The sequence below is a fragment of the Martes martes genome (assembly GCF_963455335.1).
Source record: "Martes martes genome assembly, chromosome: X".
Taxonomy (NCBI): domain Eukaryota; kingdom Metazoa; phylum Chordata; class Mammalia; order Carnivora; family Mustelidae; genus Martes; species Martes martes.
Window position 1 is genome coordinate 22,800,920 of NC_137897.1, and position 20,919 is coordinate 22,821,838.

Sequence of the window (20,919 nt, forward strand, 5' to 3'; positions counted from 1 at the left end):
ATCTTAAAGCACATTATTTTTCATTGTTTATAATGGAATGAAGTTTTAAAAATGTTTTTAAAATCATAATCTATAAATACTGAAAATTGTGTGTTTGCCTTTTTCTAATCCTTCTATTTATAGCTATTATTCTTTCTGGTTCATTTCATTGCCTAGGACTTACAGAAAAAAAGCTAAGGAATGGCTTAAGGAACAACCTTTGCCAGTGTTACTTTCATTTTACAAAGTTTATTAAATTCCTTATATGAATTCTGATCATTTGTTTTGTCTTTTTTAAAGGTTTTCTGTGGGGAAAAAAATAAAAGGTTGTCTATTTTTTTTTAAATTTTTATTTATTTTTTAAATTTCTTTTCAGTGTTCCAAGAGTCATTGTTTATGCACCACACCCAATGCTCCATGCAATGCGTGCTCTCCATTATACCCACCGCCAGGCTCCCCCAACCTCCCAACCCCTGCCCCTCCAAAACCCTCAGATTGTTTTTCAGAGTCCATAGTCTCTCATGGTTCATCTCCCCCTCCAGTTTCCCCCAACTCCCTTCTTCTCTCCATCTCCCCATGTCCTCCATGCTATTCTTTATGCTCCACAAATACATGAAACCACATGATACTTGACTCTCTCTGCTTGACTTACTTCACTCAGCATAATCTCTTCCAGTCCCATCCATGTTGATAGAAAAGTTGGGTATTGATCCTTTCTGATGGAGGCATAATATTCCATAGTATATATGGACCACATCTTCCTTATCCATTTTTCCATTGAAGGGCATCTTGGTTCTTTCCACAGTTTGGCGACTGTGGCCATTGCTGTTATGAACATTGGGGTACAGGTGGCCCTTCTTTTCACTACATCTGTATCTTAGGGATAAACACCCAGTAGAACAATTGCAGGATCATAGGGAAGCTCTATTTTTAATTTCTTAAGAAATCTCCACACTGTTTTCCAAAGTGGCTGCACCAATTTGCATTCCCACCAAGAGTGTAAGGGGGTTCCCCTTTCTCCACATCCTCTCCAACACACGTTGTTGCCTGTCTTGCTAATTTTGGCCATTCTAACTGGTGTAAGGTGGTATCTCAATGTGGTTTTGATTTGAATCTCCCTGATGGCTAGTGATGATGAACATTTTTTCATGTGTCTGTTAGCCATTTGTATGTCTTGGTTTTCTGTTCCTTGTGTTCTTCCAAAGTTTGTAGGTGCTCATCTGTGGTATTTACTGTACTCAAAATTTAGGAGTTTTGCTCTAATGGTATATAGAGTTTTTAAATTTTTTTTAGGATTCATGATTGTTTTTGTTTAGCAGATTTTCATAATTTACATTCCCAGAAATCTATTCTGTAAGATTTCCAAATTAGGTAAAATTAGAAGTATTCTAAATTTTTTGTTGTTGTATATTTTATATCATTTTTTTCACTTTTGATTTCATTTTTATTACTGATCTTATTTTCTTAGCAGATTACATAGACGTTTGTTCTTTATAATACAAAGCTGGTTATGATATTCAGTTCTGTAAACACCACTGGCTTCCTACCTGCTCAAGGATGTGGTTCAGATTTCCTGAGAGCCAAGCCCTTTCTGTATAGGATCCTTTTACAAGTTTTCAGACTCACTTGGTGCCACTCAGTAGGTGGGCCATTTATTCCACAGTAACTGCAGCCACTACTCTAGTACGTTTGTTTGCAGAACATTCCATAGCATTTTCTGCCAGATTGCTACAGCAAAGTAGTCTATGTATAATTCTCAGGACATTATTTAAATATGAAAGTCATTCATTTTGTACAGTTATTTGACTTCATTATCATATTCTTATCAGCTTATAGGGAAATCTGTCAAGAAACATATGACTGAAGATATTGACATTTTGGTATTTTAGCCTACTTACTCTTACAACTAGAGGTTTAATACAACATATTCCATAATAATCTTTTAACTAGAGCTTTTTTCATATATATACCTGTGTTTTTCTTTTGCTTTTCTATTTTTTTTAATATACATACAGACATAAGCTTCAAGGTAATCCTCTTGCCCTAATCAATACTACCCCTACATATAAACCAGTTTTAATCTCCCTTTATCTCTGGAAAGTTGAGTCCTTTAAAAAAGATATCAAGATATACCCAGGAAGAATCAAAACAACCTTCCTTACCCACATCAATGATTTATAACCACCCTCCCATCTTTTTCTTCTGTCAGTGTTTCTGTGTATTTGTTTTTGTTCTCTTATTATAGAAATCTCATCCTTGGGGTTCATTTTGGCTGGGTTCTTTTTTTTTTTTTTCTTATCATTTACTTTTTCGGTTTTTTTATTTGTCTGTTTTTGTTTATATACCTTATAAATCTTACCTTTGGGGCCCATTCTAGCTGGATCTTCTGTTTCTCTCTCTCTCTCTTTTTTTCTTTCTTTTTGGTGGTGACTTCTGATTGCTCAGAAGCATTCCAGAGTGCACCTTGCCTGGATCGCCATTGATATATTCCCCTGTACATCCCCTCAACCACCTTTCACCAAAATGACTAGGGGGAGAAACAACCAACAGAGGAAAAATTCAGAGACTCTGCCTTTTCCATCAGAGCTATTGGATAGGGACATAAACAGTATGTTGGGAAGGGAATTCAGGGTAACAATTATCCAGGCAATGGCTAGGTTGGAGAAAACCATTAATGACAACATAGAATCTCTAAGGGCAGAAGTGAAAGCTGCCCAGGAAGAAGTTAAAAATGCTATAAATGAGATCCAATCTAATGTAAATACTCTAACAGCCAGGGTAACTGAGGCAGAAGATAGAATTAGTGATCCAGAGGACAAACTGATAGAGAAAAAGGATCAGGAGGAGGCATGGAAGAAACAGCTTAGAAGCCATAAAAACAGAATTAGGGAAATACATGACTCCGTGAAACATTCCAACGTCAGAATTATTGGGATCCCTGAGGGGGTGGAAAAAGAAGACTGGAAGATACAGTTGAGCAAATTCTGGATGAAAATTTTCCTAATCTGGGAAATGGAACCAGTGTTCATGCCCTAAGTTCAATGAATCTAGAAAGACCTCGAGGGACTTGGTGAGACTGATGAATCATAATGTTAGACAAGAGCTTCTGAGGGCAGCTAGGGGAAGAGATTCCTTATGTACAGAGGAAGGTCCATCAGAATAACATCAGACCTGACACAGAAACCTGGCAAGCCAGAAAGGGCTGGCAAGACAAATTCAGGGCGCTAAATGAGATGAACATGCAGCCAAGAATACTTTATGCAGCAAGGTTGACATTCAAAATAGATGGAGAGATAAAGAGCTTTCAAGACTGGCAAGGTTTAAAAGAGTATGTGCCCACCAAGCTGGCACTGCAAGAAATATTAAGGGGGGTTCTATAAAACAAGAAAGAACCCAAGAGTGTCATAGAACAGAAATTTATGAGACAGTCTGTAGAAACAAGGACTTCACAGGCAACATGATGAATTAACTTCTGATCATTACGAATCTTAGTTAAAAGGTCTGGAACCTTAACACTCTGTTGCCAGTCAGGATCTTTAGGAATGAATAATCTTCTGGTTAGGATTGTGTTAAAAAACAAAAACTAGAACTTGGTTTGGAACATTCTGTAATAGTTATTCTTTTTTTTAACATATAATGTATTATTTGCCCCAGGGGTACAGGTCTGTGAATCCTCAGGCTTACACATTTCACAGCACTCACGATAGCACATACCCTCCCCAATGCCCATAGCCCAGCCACCCTATCCCTCCCCTCCTACCCCCCAGCAACCCTTTGTTTTTTTCGTGAGATTAAGAGTCTCTTATGGTTTGACTCCTTCCTGATCCCATCTTGTTTCATTTTTCCCTCCCTACCCCCCATGACCTCCTGCACTGCCTCTCAAATTCCTCATATCAGAGAGATCATATGATGATTGTCTTTCTCTGATTGACTTATTTCGCTTAGCATAATACCCTCTAGTTCAATCCATGTCATTGCAAATGGCAAGATTTCGTTTCTTTTGATGGCTGCATAGTATTCCATTGTATATATATGCCACTTCTTTACCTATTCATCTGTTGACGGACATCTAGGTTCTTTCCATAGTTTGGCTATTGTGGACATGGCTGCTAAAAACATTCAGGTGCATGTGCCCCTTCATATCACTACATTTGTATCTTTAGGGTAAATACCCATAAGTGCATCTGTTGGGTCGTAGGGAACCTCCATACTGTTTTTCAGGGTGGTTGCAGCAGCTTGCATTCCCACACATTCTATCATTCCTCCTACAAGGAGGGTTACCCTTTCTCTGCATCCCTGCCAACATCTGTCATTTCCTGACTTGTTAATTTTAGCCATTCTGACTGGGGTAAGGTTGTATTTCACTGTGGTTTTGATTTGTATTTCCCTGATGCCGAGTGATATGGAGCACTTTTTCATGGGTCTGTTGGCCATCTGGATGTCTTCTTTGCAGAAATGTCTGTTCATGTTTTCTGCCCATTTCTTGATTGGATTATTTGTTCCTTGGGTGTTGAGTTTGATAAGTTGTTTGTAGATTTTGCATACTAGCCCTTTATCTGATATGTCATTTGCGAACATCTTCTCCCATTCTGTGTCTTTTGGTTTTGTTGACTGTTTGCTTTGCTGGGCAAAAGCTTTTGAATTTGATGAAGTCCCAAGAGTTCATTTTTGCCCTTACTTCCCTTGCATTTGGTGCTGTTTCTAGGAAGAAGTTGCTATAGCTGAGGTCAAGGAGGTTCCTACCTATGTTCTCCTCAAGGATTTTGATGGATTCCTGTCTCACATTGAGGTCTTTCATCCATTTTTTTTTTTTTAAATTTTTTATTTATTTGTTAGAGAGAGAGCGAGCGAGCACAGGCAGACAGAGTGGTAGGCAGAGGCAGAGGGAGAAGCAGGCTCCCTGCCGAGCAAGGAGCCGGATGTGGGACTCGATCCCAGGACGCTGGGATCATGACCTGAGCCGAAGGCAGCTGCTTAACCAACTGAGCCACCCAGGCGTCCCTTTCATCCATTTTGAATCTGTTTTTTTTGTGTGGTGTAAGGAAATGGTCCAGTTTCATTCTTCTGCATGTGGCTGTCCAATTTCCCAACACCATTTGTTGAAGAGACCGTCTTTTTTCCATTGGAAATACTTTCATGCTTTGTTGTAGATTAGTTGACCATAGAGTTGAGGGTTCATTTCTGGGCTCTCTATCTTTTCCACTGATCTATGTGTCTGTTTTTGTGCCAGTACCCTACTGTCTTGATGATTATAGCTTTGTAATAGAGCTAGAAGTCTGGAATTGCAATGCTACCAACTTTGGTTTTCTTTTTCAACATTCCTGTGGCCATTCGGCATCTTTTCTGGTTACATATAAATTTTAGGATTATTTGTTCCATTTCTTTGAAAAAATTTATGGTATTTTGGTAGGGATTGCATTAAATGTGTAGATTGCTTTAGGTAGCATAGACATTTTCACAATATTTATTATTCCAGTCCATGAGCATGGAATGTTTTTCCATTTCTTTATGTCTTTCTCAATTACTTTCATGAGTACTTCATAGTTTTCTGAGTACAGATTCTTTACCTCTTTGGTTAGGTTTATTCCTAGGTATCTTATGGTTTTGTGTGCAATTGTAAATGGGATTGACTCTTTAATTTCTCTTTCTTCTGTCTTGCTGTTGGTGCATAGAAATGCAATTGATTTTATATCCTGACACTTTACTGAATTCTTGTATGAGTTTTTGAGTCTACAGAAAGTATATCTGCAAAGAGTGAGAGTTTGGCTTCTTCTTTGCCATTTCAGATGCCTTTTATTTCTTTTCGTTGTCTGATTGCTGAGGCTAGGACTCCTAATACTTTGTTGAACAGCAGTAGTGATAGGGGACATCCCTGCCATGTTCCTGACTTTAGGGAAAAAGCTCTCAGTGTTTCAATATTGAGAATGATATTTGCTGTGATTTTTTCATAGATGGCTTTTATGATATTATGAAGTATGTACCCTCTATCCCTACACTCTGAAGAGTTTTGATCAAGAAACGATGCTGTACTTTGTCAAATGACTTTTCTGCGTCTGTTGAGAGGATCATATGGTTCTTGTTTTTTCTATTAATGTAATATATTACATTGATTGATTTGTGGATGTTGAACCAACCTTGCAGCCCAGGAATAAATCCCACCTGGTTGTGATGAATTAATGTTCTGTTGGATCCTATTGGCCAGTATCTTGTTGAGAATTTTTACATCCATATTCATCAGGGATATTGGTCTCTAATTCTCCTTTTTGATGGGGTCTTTGTCCAGTTTTGGGATCAAGGTAATGCTGGTCTCATAAAATGAGTTTGGAAGTTTTCCTTTCATTTCTATTTTTTTTTGGAACAGTTTCAAGAGAATAGGTATTAATTCTTCTTTACATGTTTGGTAGAATTCCCCGGGGAAGCCATCTGTCCGTGGGCTCTTGTTTGTTGGGAAATTTTTGATGAAAGCTTCAATCTCCTTACTAGTTATGGGTCTGTTTGGGTTTTCTATTTCTTCCTGGTTCAGTTTTGGTAGTTTTTGTGTCTTTAGGAATGTATCCATTTCCTCCAGATTTTCAGATTTGCTTGTGTATAGTTGCTCATAATACATTCTTATAATTGTCTGTATTTTTTTGGTGTTGGTCATGATCTCTCTCTTTCATTCATTATTTTATTAATTTGGGTCCTTTCTCTTTTCTTTTTGATAAGTCTGGCCAAGAGTTTATCAATCTTATTAATTCTTTCAAAGAACCAGCTCCTAGTTTTGCTGATCTTTTCTACAGTTCTTTTGGTTTCTATTTCACTGATTTCTGCTCTGATATTTATTATTTCTCTTCTCCTGCTACGTTTAGGCTGTCTTCGCTTTTCTTTCTCCAGCTCCTTTAGGTGTAGGGTTAGGTTGTGTACTGAGACCTTTTTTGTTTCTTGAGAAAGGCTTGTATTGCTATATATTTTCTTCTCAGGACTGCCTTTGTTGTGTCCCAAGGATTTTGAATGGTTGCATTTTCATTTTCATTTGTTTCCATGAATTTTTAAAATTCTTTCTTAATATTCTGGTTGACCCATTCATTCTTTAGTAGGATGCCCTTTAGCCTCCATGTATTTGAATTCTTTCCAACTTTCCTCTTGTGATTGAGTTCTAGCTTCAGAGCATTGTGGTCTGAAAATATGCAGGGAGTGATCCTAATCTTTTGGTACCGTTTGAGACCTAATTTGTGATCCAGAATGTGATCTATTTTGGAGCACATTCCATGTGCACTAGAGAAGAACGTTATTCTGTTGTTTTGGGATGGAATGTTCTAAATATATCTGTGATCTCCATCTCGTCCAGTGTGTTATTTAAAGCATTTATTTCCTTGTTGATCTTTTGCTTAGATGATCTGTCCATTTCAGTGAGGGATGGTGTTAAAGTCCCCTACTATTATTGTATTATTGTCAATGTGTTTCTTTGATTTTGATATTAATTGGTTCATATAATTGTCTGCTCCCATGTTAGGGGCATAGATATTTTAAATTGTCAGATCTTGTTGGACAGACCCATTAAGTATGATATAGTGTTCTTTCTCATTTCTTATTATATTCTTTGGCTTAAAATCTAATTTATGTGATCTAAGGATTGCCACCCCAGCCTTCTTTTGATATCCATTAGCATGGTAAATTGTTTTCTACCCCTTCACTTTAAATCTGGAGATGTCTTTGGGTCTAAAATAAGTTTCCTGTAGACAGCATATTGATGGGTGTTGTATTTTTATCCATTCTGATACCCTGTGTCTTTTGATTGGGGGTATTTAATTCATTTACATTCAGGGTCACTATTGAAAGATATGAATTTATTGCCATTGTATTGCCTGTAAGGTGACTGTTACTGTATATTGTACCTGTTCCTTTCTTGTCTGTTACTTTTAGGCTCTCTCTTTGCTTAGAGGACCCCTTTCAGTATTTCCTGTAGGGCTGGTTCGGTGTTTGCAAATTCTTTTAATTTTGGTTTTTCCTGGAAGCTTTTTTTGTCTCCTTCTATTTTTAATGACAGCCTAGCTGGATATAGTCTTCTTGGCTGAATATTTTTCTCATTAATGCTCTGAATATATCATGCCAGTCCTTTCTGGCCTGCCAGTTCTCTGTGGATAAGTCTGCTGCCAATCTAATATTTCTACCATTGTGTGTTAGAGACCTCTTGTCCTGAGGTGCTTTCAGGATTTTCTCTTTTTCACTGAGACTTCTAAGTTTTACTCTTAGATGACGGGGTGTGCACCTATTTTTATTGATTTTGAGGGGGGTTCTCTGTTCATCCTTGATTTTGATGCTTGTTCCCTTCTCCAAATTAGGGAAATTTTCTGCTATAGCTTGCTCCAATAAACCTTCTGCCCCTCTTTCTCTTTCTCCTTCTTCTGGGACCCCAATTATTCTAGTAATCTTTCATCTTATGGTATCACTTATGTCTCGAATTCTACCCCCGTGGTCCAGTAGTTGTTTGTCTCTCTTTTGCTCAGCTTCTTTATTCTCCATCATTTGGTCTTCTATATCACTAATTCTATTGTCTGCCTCTTTTATTTTAGCAGTAAGAACCTGCATTTTTTATTGCACCTCAGTAATAGCTTTTTTAAAAAAGACTTTATTTATTTGACAGAGAGAGACACAGTGAGGTTCCCAACCATTGGTACTTCCACTTGTTCTTTTTTGTGTGTATTGAGTTTTTCCACCTTGTCATTTTTTCCAGGTAAGAATAGATGAATGAGGGAACAAAATTCTAAAAGGGTAATAAGGGCCTCAGAAGAATATACACTAACCAAATCAGAAGAGACCTGTAACTGGGGGAGACGAAAGGGGGAAAAAAAAAGAAAAAAATGTTTATATATATTAGACTGGTGAATAGGACAGAGCCACATACTTGATTTTGGGTGTATTTTGGTCTGTTAGAAGAAACTACCTCCTAAAACTTTAAAGAAAGAAAAAAAATATATATATATATGCAAAAATAAGGTTAAACATGAGGAAGGGATTGAACATGACTGTGAAAATGAAAATTAAAAAGGATTCTAAAAAAGGAATTGATAAGATAAGAAGTTTGTTGAAAAAAAAAGAAAAAAAAAGGAAAGAATGTGATCAGACTGGAGACTAGAACAAAGCCATGCCCTAGATTTAGAGTATATTTTGTTCTATTAGAAGAAATTATATCCCTAAATTTTAAAGAAAAAAAAAACCTATATGTATACAAGATACAAGGTTAAATACAGTGAAGGGTTAAAATATGATTGTAACAATGAAAACTTAAAAAGATTTTGAAAAAAGCATTGTTAAGAAAAAACAGTTAAAAACGAAAGAGGATTAATAAAAAAAATAGAAAAGCATAAAATTTAAAAAACTTAACTGTGAAAGATTAAAGGATCATGAGAAAAAGACCATGAATTCTATGTTTTGCTTTCCCCTAGCTCTGGAATTCTGCAGTTCACATTGATCAGTAAACTTAGTCCTAGCTGGATGTTCTTGCTGATCTTCTGTGGGAGGGGTCTGTTGCATTGATTCTTAAATGTCTTGGACTGATGCGTAATTGCACCACCCTTGCCAGGTTCCCGGCTAAGTAATCTGCTCAGGTTCACTCTCGGTAGCATTTGTTTCCTGAACACTTTCCATACAGCTTTGGAGGGTGGGAATGCAGGTGATGGCCTCCCAATCTCTGGCCCCATAGGAGCCAAGAGCTCAGAGCCCCACTCCTCAGTGCACCCTCAGAGAAAAGCAATCAATCCCTCCCATCTCTCTGGTCTCTGTCCACACTCCAAGCTCACCCAGCCTTTGACTGAGAGTTTCTATCTCTGGAGAACAGCCCCATTTGGAGTCTCCAAACCCAGCATATACCTACAGCGTATGCCTGTGCCGCTCCTCCCGGGGGAGGAAGAAGGGGGTCTCCCCAGATCTGCTGCTCGTGGGGTCCATGCTTGAAGTGCAGTGGCCTGCCTATGCTTTGGATCATGGTTTTAAGGTAACCCAGAGCTGAGAGTGAACTGCTTGCCTCCATCTCTGCAGCTAGCTTCTCCACTCCAATACCTGGGAGCTCTGCCACACTCAGACACCCCTGGTATTTTTGTGTCCCCGTGGGTCCTGAGACCACACTGTCCCCACAAGGGCTCCACCCTTCACTTAGCCTCTGGAGTGACTTCCCTCAGTGGAGCAGACTTCTAAATGTTCTGATTTTGTGCTCCGCTGTTCTCTCACTTGGCTGGAGCCAGCCCCTCCCACCATGGTCTATCTTCCTTTTGCTTCTGATTCACTTCGCAAGTCCTACCTTCCAGAAAGTGGTCGATTTTATGTTCTTAAAATTGCTGCTCTTCTCTTCTGTCTCCTGTTGAGTTTGTAGGTGTTCAGAATGGTTTGATAACTATCTAGCTGAATTCCTGGGACCTGGTGATATTTCAGCATCCTACTCCTCCACCATCTTGCTCCTCCCCCAAATAGTTATTCTAATGACTTAATACTTCATTTTGGATGATCTAAACATATACACTTGCCTACTTATCTCAACCCGTATTGAATAGGTTGTCAAGTATATAATTTTATTTTCACTAGTGATTTTTCAAATGCATCTTGTACTCTTTCTATTCCCTTTTACCTGCCTCTATTGACCATCACTTTTTAAACCCTTTCTGTTCTAGTCCAGCATTAGCTGAAATGTCACACTCCTCTGAGAATGTTTTCATGACCTCTCCAGGCAGCATTGAGCACACTCCATAGACTTGAGAATTCTTCTAACATGTATCCCTTTGTTATAATCATTGATTTCTCATGTCTTTCTTCCTTGGCTATAGTGACCATTTCCTAATGGTTTTGTATTCTTAATACTTAAAACAGTATCTAAAACATGGTAGGCACTCAAATGGAAAAGTAAATGTTTAGATGTCTTCATAAATTCTGTGTGGTTGGTTTTCCTCAAGGTAATTGTCATTAGCACTGGATATTATACACAACTGATGAATTATTTAACACTATATCTGAAACTATGTACTCTATGTTGGCTAATAGTATTTAAATTTAAAAAAGTAATTGTCATAAGTTCATGACAGAAGAAACAAGTTTCTCTGGGGCTAATTTTAAATATTTTGCTTTTTTGGTTAATTTTAGTTGCAGAATCTTTTAGAACCTCTGTTTATCATTGTTAAAATATCTATGGTGCCCAGAGCAATCTATATTTTCAACACCATCCTGATCAAAATACCATTGGCAGTTTCCAAAGTGCTGAAACAAGTAATCCTAAAATTTGTATAGAACCAGAAGACCATGAATTGCTAAGGAAATGTTGAAAAAGAAAAACAAAGCTGAGGGCATCACGTTCCCTGATTTCAAACTTTATTACAAAGCTGTGATCACCAAGACAGCATGGTACTGGCACAAAAACAGAAACATAGACCAATGGAACAGGGTAGAGAGCCCAGATATGGACCCTCAACTCTATGGCAAATAATCTTCGACAAAGCAGGAAAAAATATACAGTGGAAAAAAGACAGTCTCTTCAATACATGGTGCTGGGAAAATTCGACGACTATGTATAGAAGAACGAAATTTGACCATTCTCTTACACCATATGCTAAGATAAACTCAAACTGGGTGAAAGACCTCAATATGAGGCAGGAATTTATGAAAATCCTGAAGAAAACATAGGCAGTAACCTCTTCAACATTGGCCACAGCAAGTTCTTTCAAGACACATCTCCGAAGGCAAGGGAAACAAAAGTGAAAATGAACTTTTGGGACTTAATCAAGATAAAAATATCTTCTGCACAGCAAAGGCAACAGTCAACAAAACAAAGAAGCAATCCACGGAATGGGAGAAGATATTCGCAAATGACACTACAGACAAAGGGTTGATATTGAAGATCTATAAAGAACTTCTTAAATTCAACACCCAAAAAACATAATCCAGTCAAAAATGGGCAGAAGACATGAAGAGACACTCCTCCAGTGAAAACATACAAATGGCTAGCAGACACATGAAAAAATGTTCATCATCATTAGGCAGTCATCAGGGAAATTCAAATCAAAACCACACTGAGATACCACCTTACACCAGATAGAATCACAAAGATTAACAAGGCAGGAAACAACAAATGTTGGAGAGGATGTGGAGAAAGGGGAATCCTCTTACACTGTTGGAAGGAATGCAAGTTGGTGCAGCCACTTCAGAAATCAGTGCGGAGATTCCTTAAAAAATTAAAAATAGAGCTACACTATGACCCAACAATTGCACTACTGGTTATTTACCCCAAAGATACAGATGTAGTGAAAAGAAGGGCCATACGCGTCCCAATGTTCATAGCTGCAATGTGCATAATAGTGAAACTGTGGAAAGAGCCAAGATGCCCCTCAACAGATGAATAGATAAAGAAGATATGGTCCATATATACAATGGAATATTACTCCGCTATCAGAAAGGATGAATACTCAACTTTTGCATCAACATGGTGGGAGTAGATGAGATTATGCTGAGTGAAATAAGTCAAGCAGAGAAAGTCAATTATCACATACTTTGACTTACTTGTGGAACCTAAGGAATAACATGGAGGATATTAGGAGAAGGAATGGAAAAGGGAAAGGGCAGAAATCAGAGTGGGAGATGAACCATGAGAGGCTGTGGACTCCGAGAAACAAACGGAGGGTTTTAGAAGGGGGTGGAGTGGGAGATGGGTGAGCCTGGTTGTGGTTATTAAGGAGGGCATGTATTGCATGGAGAACTGGGTGTTATATGTAAAGAATGAATGTTGGAATACTATATCAAAAAATAATGATGTATTATATGGAGATTAACCTAACACAATAAAAATTTTAAAAAAGACCCTGTGTTTATCATCTCCATAGGGAATATATATACCACTGCTTTAATATGAATTGCTTTATGTAAGTTGTGCCTGGTAAAATACTTCATGGCATGCACAAATGGATACCTCAAATGTTGTTCTTTATTAGAGTGGAAAATGGTATACTTTTGAGTTTAGCTACATAAAAACTTTAAGGACTAAAATGGACCATTTTTTAGCACAATTTTTATGTACCAGGCAAGAGTGGAAAGAAAGGAGACACAGGAAGAGAGTTAGCATTTTAAAATGTATATAGTGAAATGTCATTGTTAAACATTGTGGTAGGTACCGTAGAGGCAATTATTTAAAGGTTTTAAAAATTTGAAGTAGGAATTTGCTACCTCACTATTTGGGAATAGTATGTCAAGAATGAAATAAACTAAAATAAATATCTCACATACTCATGTCCATGTTTCGGAGATGAGAAAACTGGGACTTAAAGAGATGAAGTTGCTGCTAAACCTAACCTACAGTAAGACTCTTAATGAGCTTCATTCTCATTCTAAAACCAGTTCTGTATGCTTTTCGATGAAAGTGGAATAAAACAAACCAGTGCTACTTCCTTCCATTTTACTTCCAAACTGGACTTTGTACTCATCCTGCATACTTTTTTTTCTTCTGCTTGTAAAAGGTGTCCCAACTTGTCCATACTAATATCTCTCTTTTCTAGATTCACCTCCTTTCTCTGGGTCTGCTTCTCTTGGCTTCAGTTTACATGTAAGTTCGGATCTTCTTCATTCTTGAATATAGTTATCCCTCATATTCTCTATTCTGAACTTGGACACCTGTCCTACCATTTAGAAACAAGCAAATGAAGGTTATTTTCCTCATTAAATTCTCTGATTATGCTCCCATTTGTTTAATCAAATGAGTAGCTGGTATCACTGGCAGTATCTTAAATCTAAAGCTAGGTTTGTATCTCTTTACCCTTACTGTGCACAAGATCTCCGTTTACTGTCTGATTTTTTTTCCTTTCTTCTCCCTTTGATTACCTCTGCTGTCTCATAAACATTTGTAGGCTCCAGAGGTGAAAATGTAAGCCTTCTCCTCTGTTTTTTCTGTGCTTTCTTCCCATTTATTATAATCCATGTCTGTAACTTCAGCTAAAATTACAATATTATCATTTTCCATCTTTACACTGAGCTTCTGGCTAACATTTTTAATTATCTGCAAGACCATTCTAGTAGGAGATTCCATAGGCTGTTTAAAATTGATGTGCCTTAAATATAATTTCACATACTTCTCCATCCTCAGTGTGCAAAATGTCTTTCTGTTTCTATATATTGGTAAATAGGGTCATAATAGACCTAGTTGCTCAAAATAAATGCCTCAGATCCACTTTCAAAGCTTGCTTTTTAATACCACTTCCTTTAATATCCCTGAACTCTCATTATTCCCAAATACATTCTGTTTTTTCAGCATTCGCCTCTATTATATTATGGCCGACCTTCCTCTTCATCTTCCTATACTACTGCCTGCTAACTAGTTTCTTCCACCTTCAGACTATGCTTTCTAAAACAGATTTTTCACTTTCAAGCATCCATTGGTTCTTTGTTGTCTATACTGCATAGAATTCTTAGGATTGTGTGCAAAGGAGATAGGTCAGAATTTCAAGTGAGTCATCATGTGTACTCTGAAGAAACAGTCAGTATACATAATCTTTTCATGATAAAGAGGTTAAGAAAGTGAAGCTGCATGAAATATTCTTGGATGAAGTTAGACACTATGCGAGTAAAAAACATTGTAGGGAGCATGAGGGAAAAGTCCCAGATTCTCACCTAGCATAGCTTGCTGTTAACAATCTCACATTGACATTTGTATTTTTTAAAATATTTTTGTGTTTTTTAGTTTTTATTTTTTTTAGAGAGTGTGTGTGCATGCATGCAAGAGCGGGGGTGGGGCAAGTGCAAAGGGCTAAGGGGAGAGAATCCCAAGTAGGCTCCCCACCCAGTGCCAAGCCTGAAGTGGTACTTGATCTCATGATCTTGAGGTCATGACCTGAGCTGAAATTAAGAGTCAGATGCTCAACCCACTGAGCCACCTAGACACCCCTGACATCTTTTATTTCTGTCACTACAGTTCTCAACCTGTGGTTTATTTATACTTTGTTACTAGAACCCGCCATTTCACATCCTTTCTGTATTAGTTTCATTTTGCTCCTGTGACAACTTACCATAAATTAAGTGGTTTAAAACAACCCAATTTTTGATGTTTTAGTTATGGTGGTTAGGAGTTCAAAATGCATTGGACTCACCTGGTTAAAATCAAAGTGTTGGTATGACTGCATATTTTCTGGAAGATCTAGGGGAGAATCTGCTTTCTTGCCTTTTCATTTTCATTCCTTGGCACGTGTCCTCTTCCTCCACGTTTAGCACACATCACTCCAATCTCTGACCTTTGCCTCCATCCTTATATTCTGTCTCTATGAATATCATTCTTTCACTGCCCTTTTATAAGGATGCTTTTTATTGCATTGTGCTTACTTGAATCATAATCTCCCATTACAAAATCCTTAATTGAATCACATCTTCAAAATCCCTTTGACATACGAGGTAACATGTTCATTAGTTCCAGGGTGTGAATGTGTTTGTGGGTGGGCATTATTCTGTTTACCAGAGTGACAATTTCCATTATACTTTATCCTAGACCCAGAAGTCTCTTTACCTTAAAAAAGAAAAATCTTTCCTTTATGACCTAACTGAAATGCTTCTTCCTCTGAAAGCTCTTTGCTGTGACTCTGCCAGACCAACTTGAAGCAGAATTAATAGATTTCTCTCTCTATTCCCTCAGCACATTATACTCACCATATGGCAAGAGGGCCAGTCTAATTAAGTAGCTAAGCATTTGTTTCCTTTATTGGTCTATGAGCCTTCTTTATTAGAGTGCATTGCATTGTCTTTGTGTCCCCACTACACCATAGCATAGCATCTTGTAACTACTATATGTTTAATAAGTCTTTACCAAATGATGAGTTTGAACGCCAGAATTCAACTTCATGTAATAGCAGCCACATTCAGTCTGTCATTCATTCACTTTTTCAGCTAAAATTTACTGAGCATTGGAAATAAAAAGATGAATAAAACATATTCACCCTGGTGGGACTTCAAGTCTAGGAAGGTAGAAAGACATAAAATTAAAGAGATAAGCTAATAGCTTGAGGTAGGCTGTAAAGAAAGCTGGTATATATAGAAAGTTTCTCAGATGAGAGGATGTGAGTTGTATCTATGACAGTGTTAACAATAATGGCAACAGCATCAACTGTAGTGTATAAACAGTAACAACAGCAGCTTTCATTTATTGACTTTGTTGTATGTACCAGTGCTCTTCTAGGTACTATGCTATATACTGTAATGATACCTATTTTTCAAATGAAGAAACTAGTCACAGAGAGGTTATTTGCCCCAAATGACACAGCTAATAGGTGGTGAAAGTGGGATAAGAACCTAGACTGATTGCTCAAAACCACTGTAATATGCTCATTCTCTTTAAGGTGTATAGTGGTTTACATGAAGTTACATGGTGATGGTATTAACAGGACACAGGCAGAAAATTTCAGGTCCATCCATCCATAACTTGAAGCTACTGGAAATTAAGTCGTTGATATGATGAGCCATCATGTGACAATAAGAATGTACATAAGAACATCACTATATGTATATATAGTTGGTATTGGGATTTGTGGGTAAGGATTTTAATTATGCAACAAGTATAGCAAAGCTTGGATGTTTATGAGTAGATACCTTTGATCTGTTTTTCAAGATAAGGTATAATAATTTATATCAAAGAGGTTTGTAAAGATTATTGTATGTTGATCAAAATGTTGAATCTGTGATATGCTATATATTTCTTTCCCTAATACACAACATTTCAAGAGGCTCAATTAAAGATCTGGATGTTACCAAATTGATGCTTTCCAAATCAATTTAGTTTTAAGAAATAAAATTGTGGACTAGCTTGTGTGCAAAAATAGAAACGAAATGCCTGATGAAGTAGTATTTTGAACAAGAGTAAAGTAATAAGATAGTTAAGCTGGAAGGTCCTGCAGTGTATAGTTGAATCCTGGAGTTTCTTGGGTAATGCTGATTAAACTCACCCTGAGAGAGGAACTGATTCTCGTGGCTAACCTGAAGGCTGAAGATACCAACTTGAAGATTTCCTGCAGCTCTAGTTAGTGTAGTGGCTGGGAAATGGGATTCGGGTTTTAGGAATCCATGACTCGGGCTTGCACTGTAATGTGGCAGTTCGTCAGATGTGTTTGATGAGTTGGTTTTTCAGGCTAGGTTTCATTTATGTCTTTATGTGAACTCAAGGTCCTTGGTTAGAAAACTGAAACAGGCTATCGTCATTTAAAGGAGCTAGCGTTAAAATAGCTTATTCACAGTGCTTAGTTTAAAAATTCACTGACTTTCTGACTTAAAGTGATGATGGTATCACTTTACTGCAAGTGAATAGTGATTTTTGTCTTGTGAATTAAAATGTGTCTTAACAGACTTTTATTAATGCAAATGAATTAATCATTTAGAAATATTCAGAGGTAAAAAAAATATTCAGAGGTATCTGCAGCAGTAGGAGAGCAAAATATGTGACTGTCAAACTACCATTTCAGCTTCCTCATTTTTAATAAAGTCATAGCAATTGAAAGTTGAATATGATCAGTCCTCAACTGTCTTGGAAAGAAACTTGTGCTGTCATGGATTGACAATATATTTGAACTGTGTTCTGACTTGCTACTTTTTGAAATTCAGTCTTTTACCTCTAATATCTCAGTCTTATACAAAAATAAAAGAGGGGTGATTTTCCAAGAAATATCGTGTTTCATTTTAGTTAATTTCAAATGAAATTTATCTCCCTTTTGAAATCTAAACACCAGGCTAATTTCCCTTCTAGTATCCCTCTGAGAGCCTTGTAAAAGGAAGAAATGATGTATCTTTCTGTAGCTTTCAGAGACAGCGTACTTATTTTCAAAAGAGACAGTCTTAAAATTCTCTTGAAGTATCTTTTAGAGATTTTTGAAAGAGAATTATAAAGTTATAATTAAATCTTTACAGACATAGAAATTTATTATTTCTTTTTGATGGGAAAGAATTATACAGAATAAAATCATATTCTATTGTAACATGGAACATTAAAAATGTCAGTGTTTGGTAATTTATATTAAAAATAAATTGTTAGTGAAATAGTCTTTTTGAAGGGATTGTTTCTACTTACTTAAATGCAGTTACGTACTCTAAAGAGAAATTAAAAAGGTTTAAGTGATCTTAAGATTTTAAAACAAGTTGGGAGCCCTATGGAGACATAATTTTGGCACAACCCGTTTGGATTTTGCTTAGCAACAACACATATAGGAAAACACAATACAGATTCTGTTCACATTCTTTACTCTTGTGATACCCATTGCCCCAATTGTGTGCATGATCAAAAGTTGAATAAAAATCTTAACATATTGCTATATATATTTTTTAAATGTATGTTTTTCTTTTTTATCTTTGCTTTAGGGAACAGCCTTTAAAAGCTGGAAGATGAAAGCTCCGATTCCACACTTGATTCTCTTATATGCTACTTTTACTCAGAGTTTGAAGGTTGTGACCAAAAGAGGCTCTGGTAAGCAGTGTATCTTCCTTTATTCTCCTTTTATGGCTTGAATTGATGGTGCTACATTCACACATGTGCCATTTGTGGAGAGATTGATAATTATTGGGGGCCCATGTTGTGGAAGTATTGCAGACATATTTTTAAAAGAATGGAGCTTATTCACAGGGAATTAGAAAGATGGGAATAGGTTGAAAAAATGTAGCTTATATAATCAATTACTATGAATTTGAAGGGTTTCAAAACCAAAAGCTTGTACTTTTACTTATTTTATAATATGATTTTCAATATTCATTTATGAAGAGTGTCATTTTAAGGTTTGCATGGAAATATTGTGACTTATTTTCATGTTAACTTTACTGTTACCATTTCAATATCAGCTATGCTTTGGGCAGATTCTTTTTAGGGTTGTACTTCAGCTGATTTGCTAGATTATTTTGCAGGTATTTAAAGAAAGCACCAGAGTTATTAAATAAAATGTCATGGGGGAAACATCCTAACATGTTAGTAGAAAAGTACAGAGGTAAAGTAGAATGGTAATAGGAAAGGAACTGTTAAACAGAATAATGTTGAAATTTTGGGAAAACTTTGTGTTATAAGACATCTTGGTTTTCAGTTGACTGTTGATACTTAGAGTGAGTGAAATGTATGAGGCTATTGAATAAAAACTGTTACCAGTATGAAGTTTCATTTTGTCTAATAAATGACTGACAAGTGACTTGCCACACTCACATTTTATGTGGGGTTACAGAATTTTTGAAGCTTTAGTTTTTGAGTGTAATGGAGGAAGATATGTGTTTAGTTGCTAGAACTAGAATGTGTTGTATGTTAGTTCTAGAGAGACAGTGGGAAAAAGAAGAATTAATGTGTAAGAGGCTGCAAGGTGTTGTGATTATTAAGAGCTGGATAAACAAAAGTATTTTGGGAATTCAGAAAGGAGAAGGAATGAAATGGCCTAGATGGGGCTACAGCAACCATTCTCAGTCCCTTAGATTAAGAGGCTCCAAACTCATATTGATTATCTTGTGAAAAAGTCCACATGCAAGGGAAGTAAAGAACAAGTCTGCTCTCATGAGCCCCCCTCCTCCCTTGGATAAAAGTCTGGGGAGGAACTGAGGGATATTTGTGCATGTATGGACAAGGGGATGATGTAGGATTGAGAATAAAAGGAATTTTACTGAGCCTCTTGGCTCTAGAACTTTTTGGTTATTGTACAGCTGTTGTATCTGCCATTGATGTGGTTGTAGACAATGTGAAAAATAGTGTTTCTATGTTGACAGATTATTTCATATGTTCCTCCTGGTGGATTTTTTTTAAATGGAGAAAATCCTAGAGCAGGATTATGATGTGGTGACTTTCGTAATTCCAGTGGGTTACTGGCAGATACCAGATGTTTTTCTTTCTTTTTCTGCCATTTGTACAGAAAGTTGAGCATACCTATGGGAGTTATAGTAGATACAAGAGGGAGCAGGTAGTGAAGGAAGCTGGTAATTTCTACAACAGTGCTGTTTTCTCCAATGGCAATTTACATTAAAAGCGCTTAACATGGATATTTGAGATACTGGCCACATAGAAGGGAAACACTTAACTGTCTAAGTTTTAAAACAAAATGAAGCTATTAAAATAGAAATATTGAATGAATCTTAAAAAACTTAATTTTTTCTGGTTATGACACTTGGTTACATAAAAAATTTTTTTAGTTCTTTTTGTGTATGTCAGATTTAAGATTAGTATATTAAAGTGCAAATGTGACTTTTTTTCTACCATCAAATAGTAGTAACAAGTCTATTCTATATAAATTGTAATTTTGGGGAGAAACTTCTATTAAATCGGGATTTACTTTGTTTGTTTGAGTAGCAAGGGAGCAGTGCTAGAAATTTGGGACAGTTAGAAAATTCATAACTCCTTCTGCTCCAGAGACCTGAGAAAACTCAATGACCTGTCTCAAAATCAATTTTTTATTTTAATGATAGAATTATTTTAAGAGAGTGGTAATAAAATGCTGCTCTACATTTGGCAGAAGTTCTAAGACTTCGTTCTCCTCTATTAACAAATATAGTTGCCACGTAGCCACTTAATATCTCCCAAGCCAAATGTGTTTTCTGTATCATAATGTAAAAATGATAAATAAGGCAGATACTGAGATTAAGTGGCAGGTTTGATTTATTTTTCTGTGTAATGTGAATTAAGATAGCTTCTCCCACTATGTGTGTTAAGACCCAACTGGATAAAAGTCTGTTTGTATGATTTTTGAATACTAAGCTTGCAATTTAGGAATAAATAATATTACTTTACCCATATACTTTCGCAGCTGACACTCATTTCAGCTGATGCCTGTTACCATGTCACCTTTGTCAAGAGAAACAGATATGTAGCTTACTGAAGAGCATCATTACTGATATCCATAGATCAAGTAGAAGAGGAGTGCACTTGGCATCTTCTCCTTAAAAGATTAATGGCTCAGTCTTCATGCCTAGTCCAACCTATGAAACTAGAGGCACCAAGGCCGGAGA

General features: G+C 36.7%; 1 protein-coding gene across 1 annotated transcript in view; it reads left to right on the plus strand.

Annotated features, from left to right (window-relative positions):
* Positions 1 to 18,336: 18,336 nt before the first annotated feature.
* IL1RAPL1 (interleukin 1 receptor accessory protein like 1) overlaps positions 18,337 to 20,919 on the plus strand; it is a gene marked incomplete at both ends in the record, with an annotated part of 1,258,868 nt that continues 1,256,285 nt past the window's right edge. The window contains one exon of the mRNA XM_080795733.1: positions 18,337 to 18,418. Within this exon, the coding sequence (XP_080651859.1) occupies positions 18,337 to 18,418 (82 nt within the window). The remainder of the gene's footprint in view (positions 18,419 to 20,919) is intronic.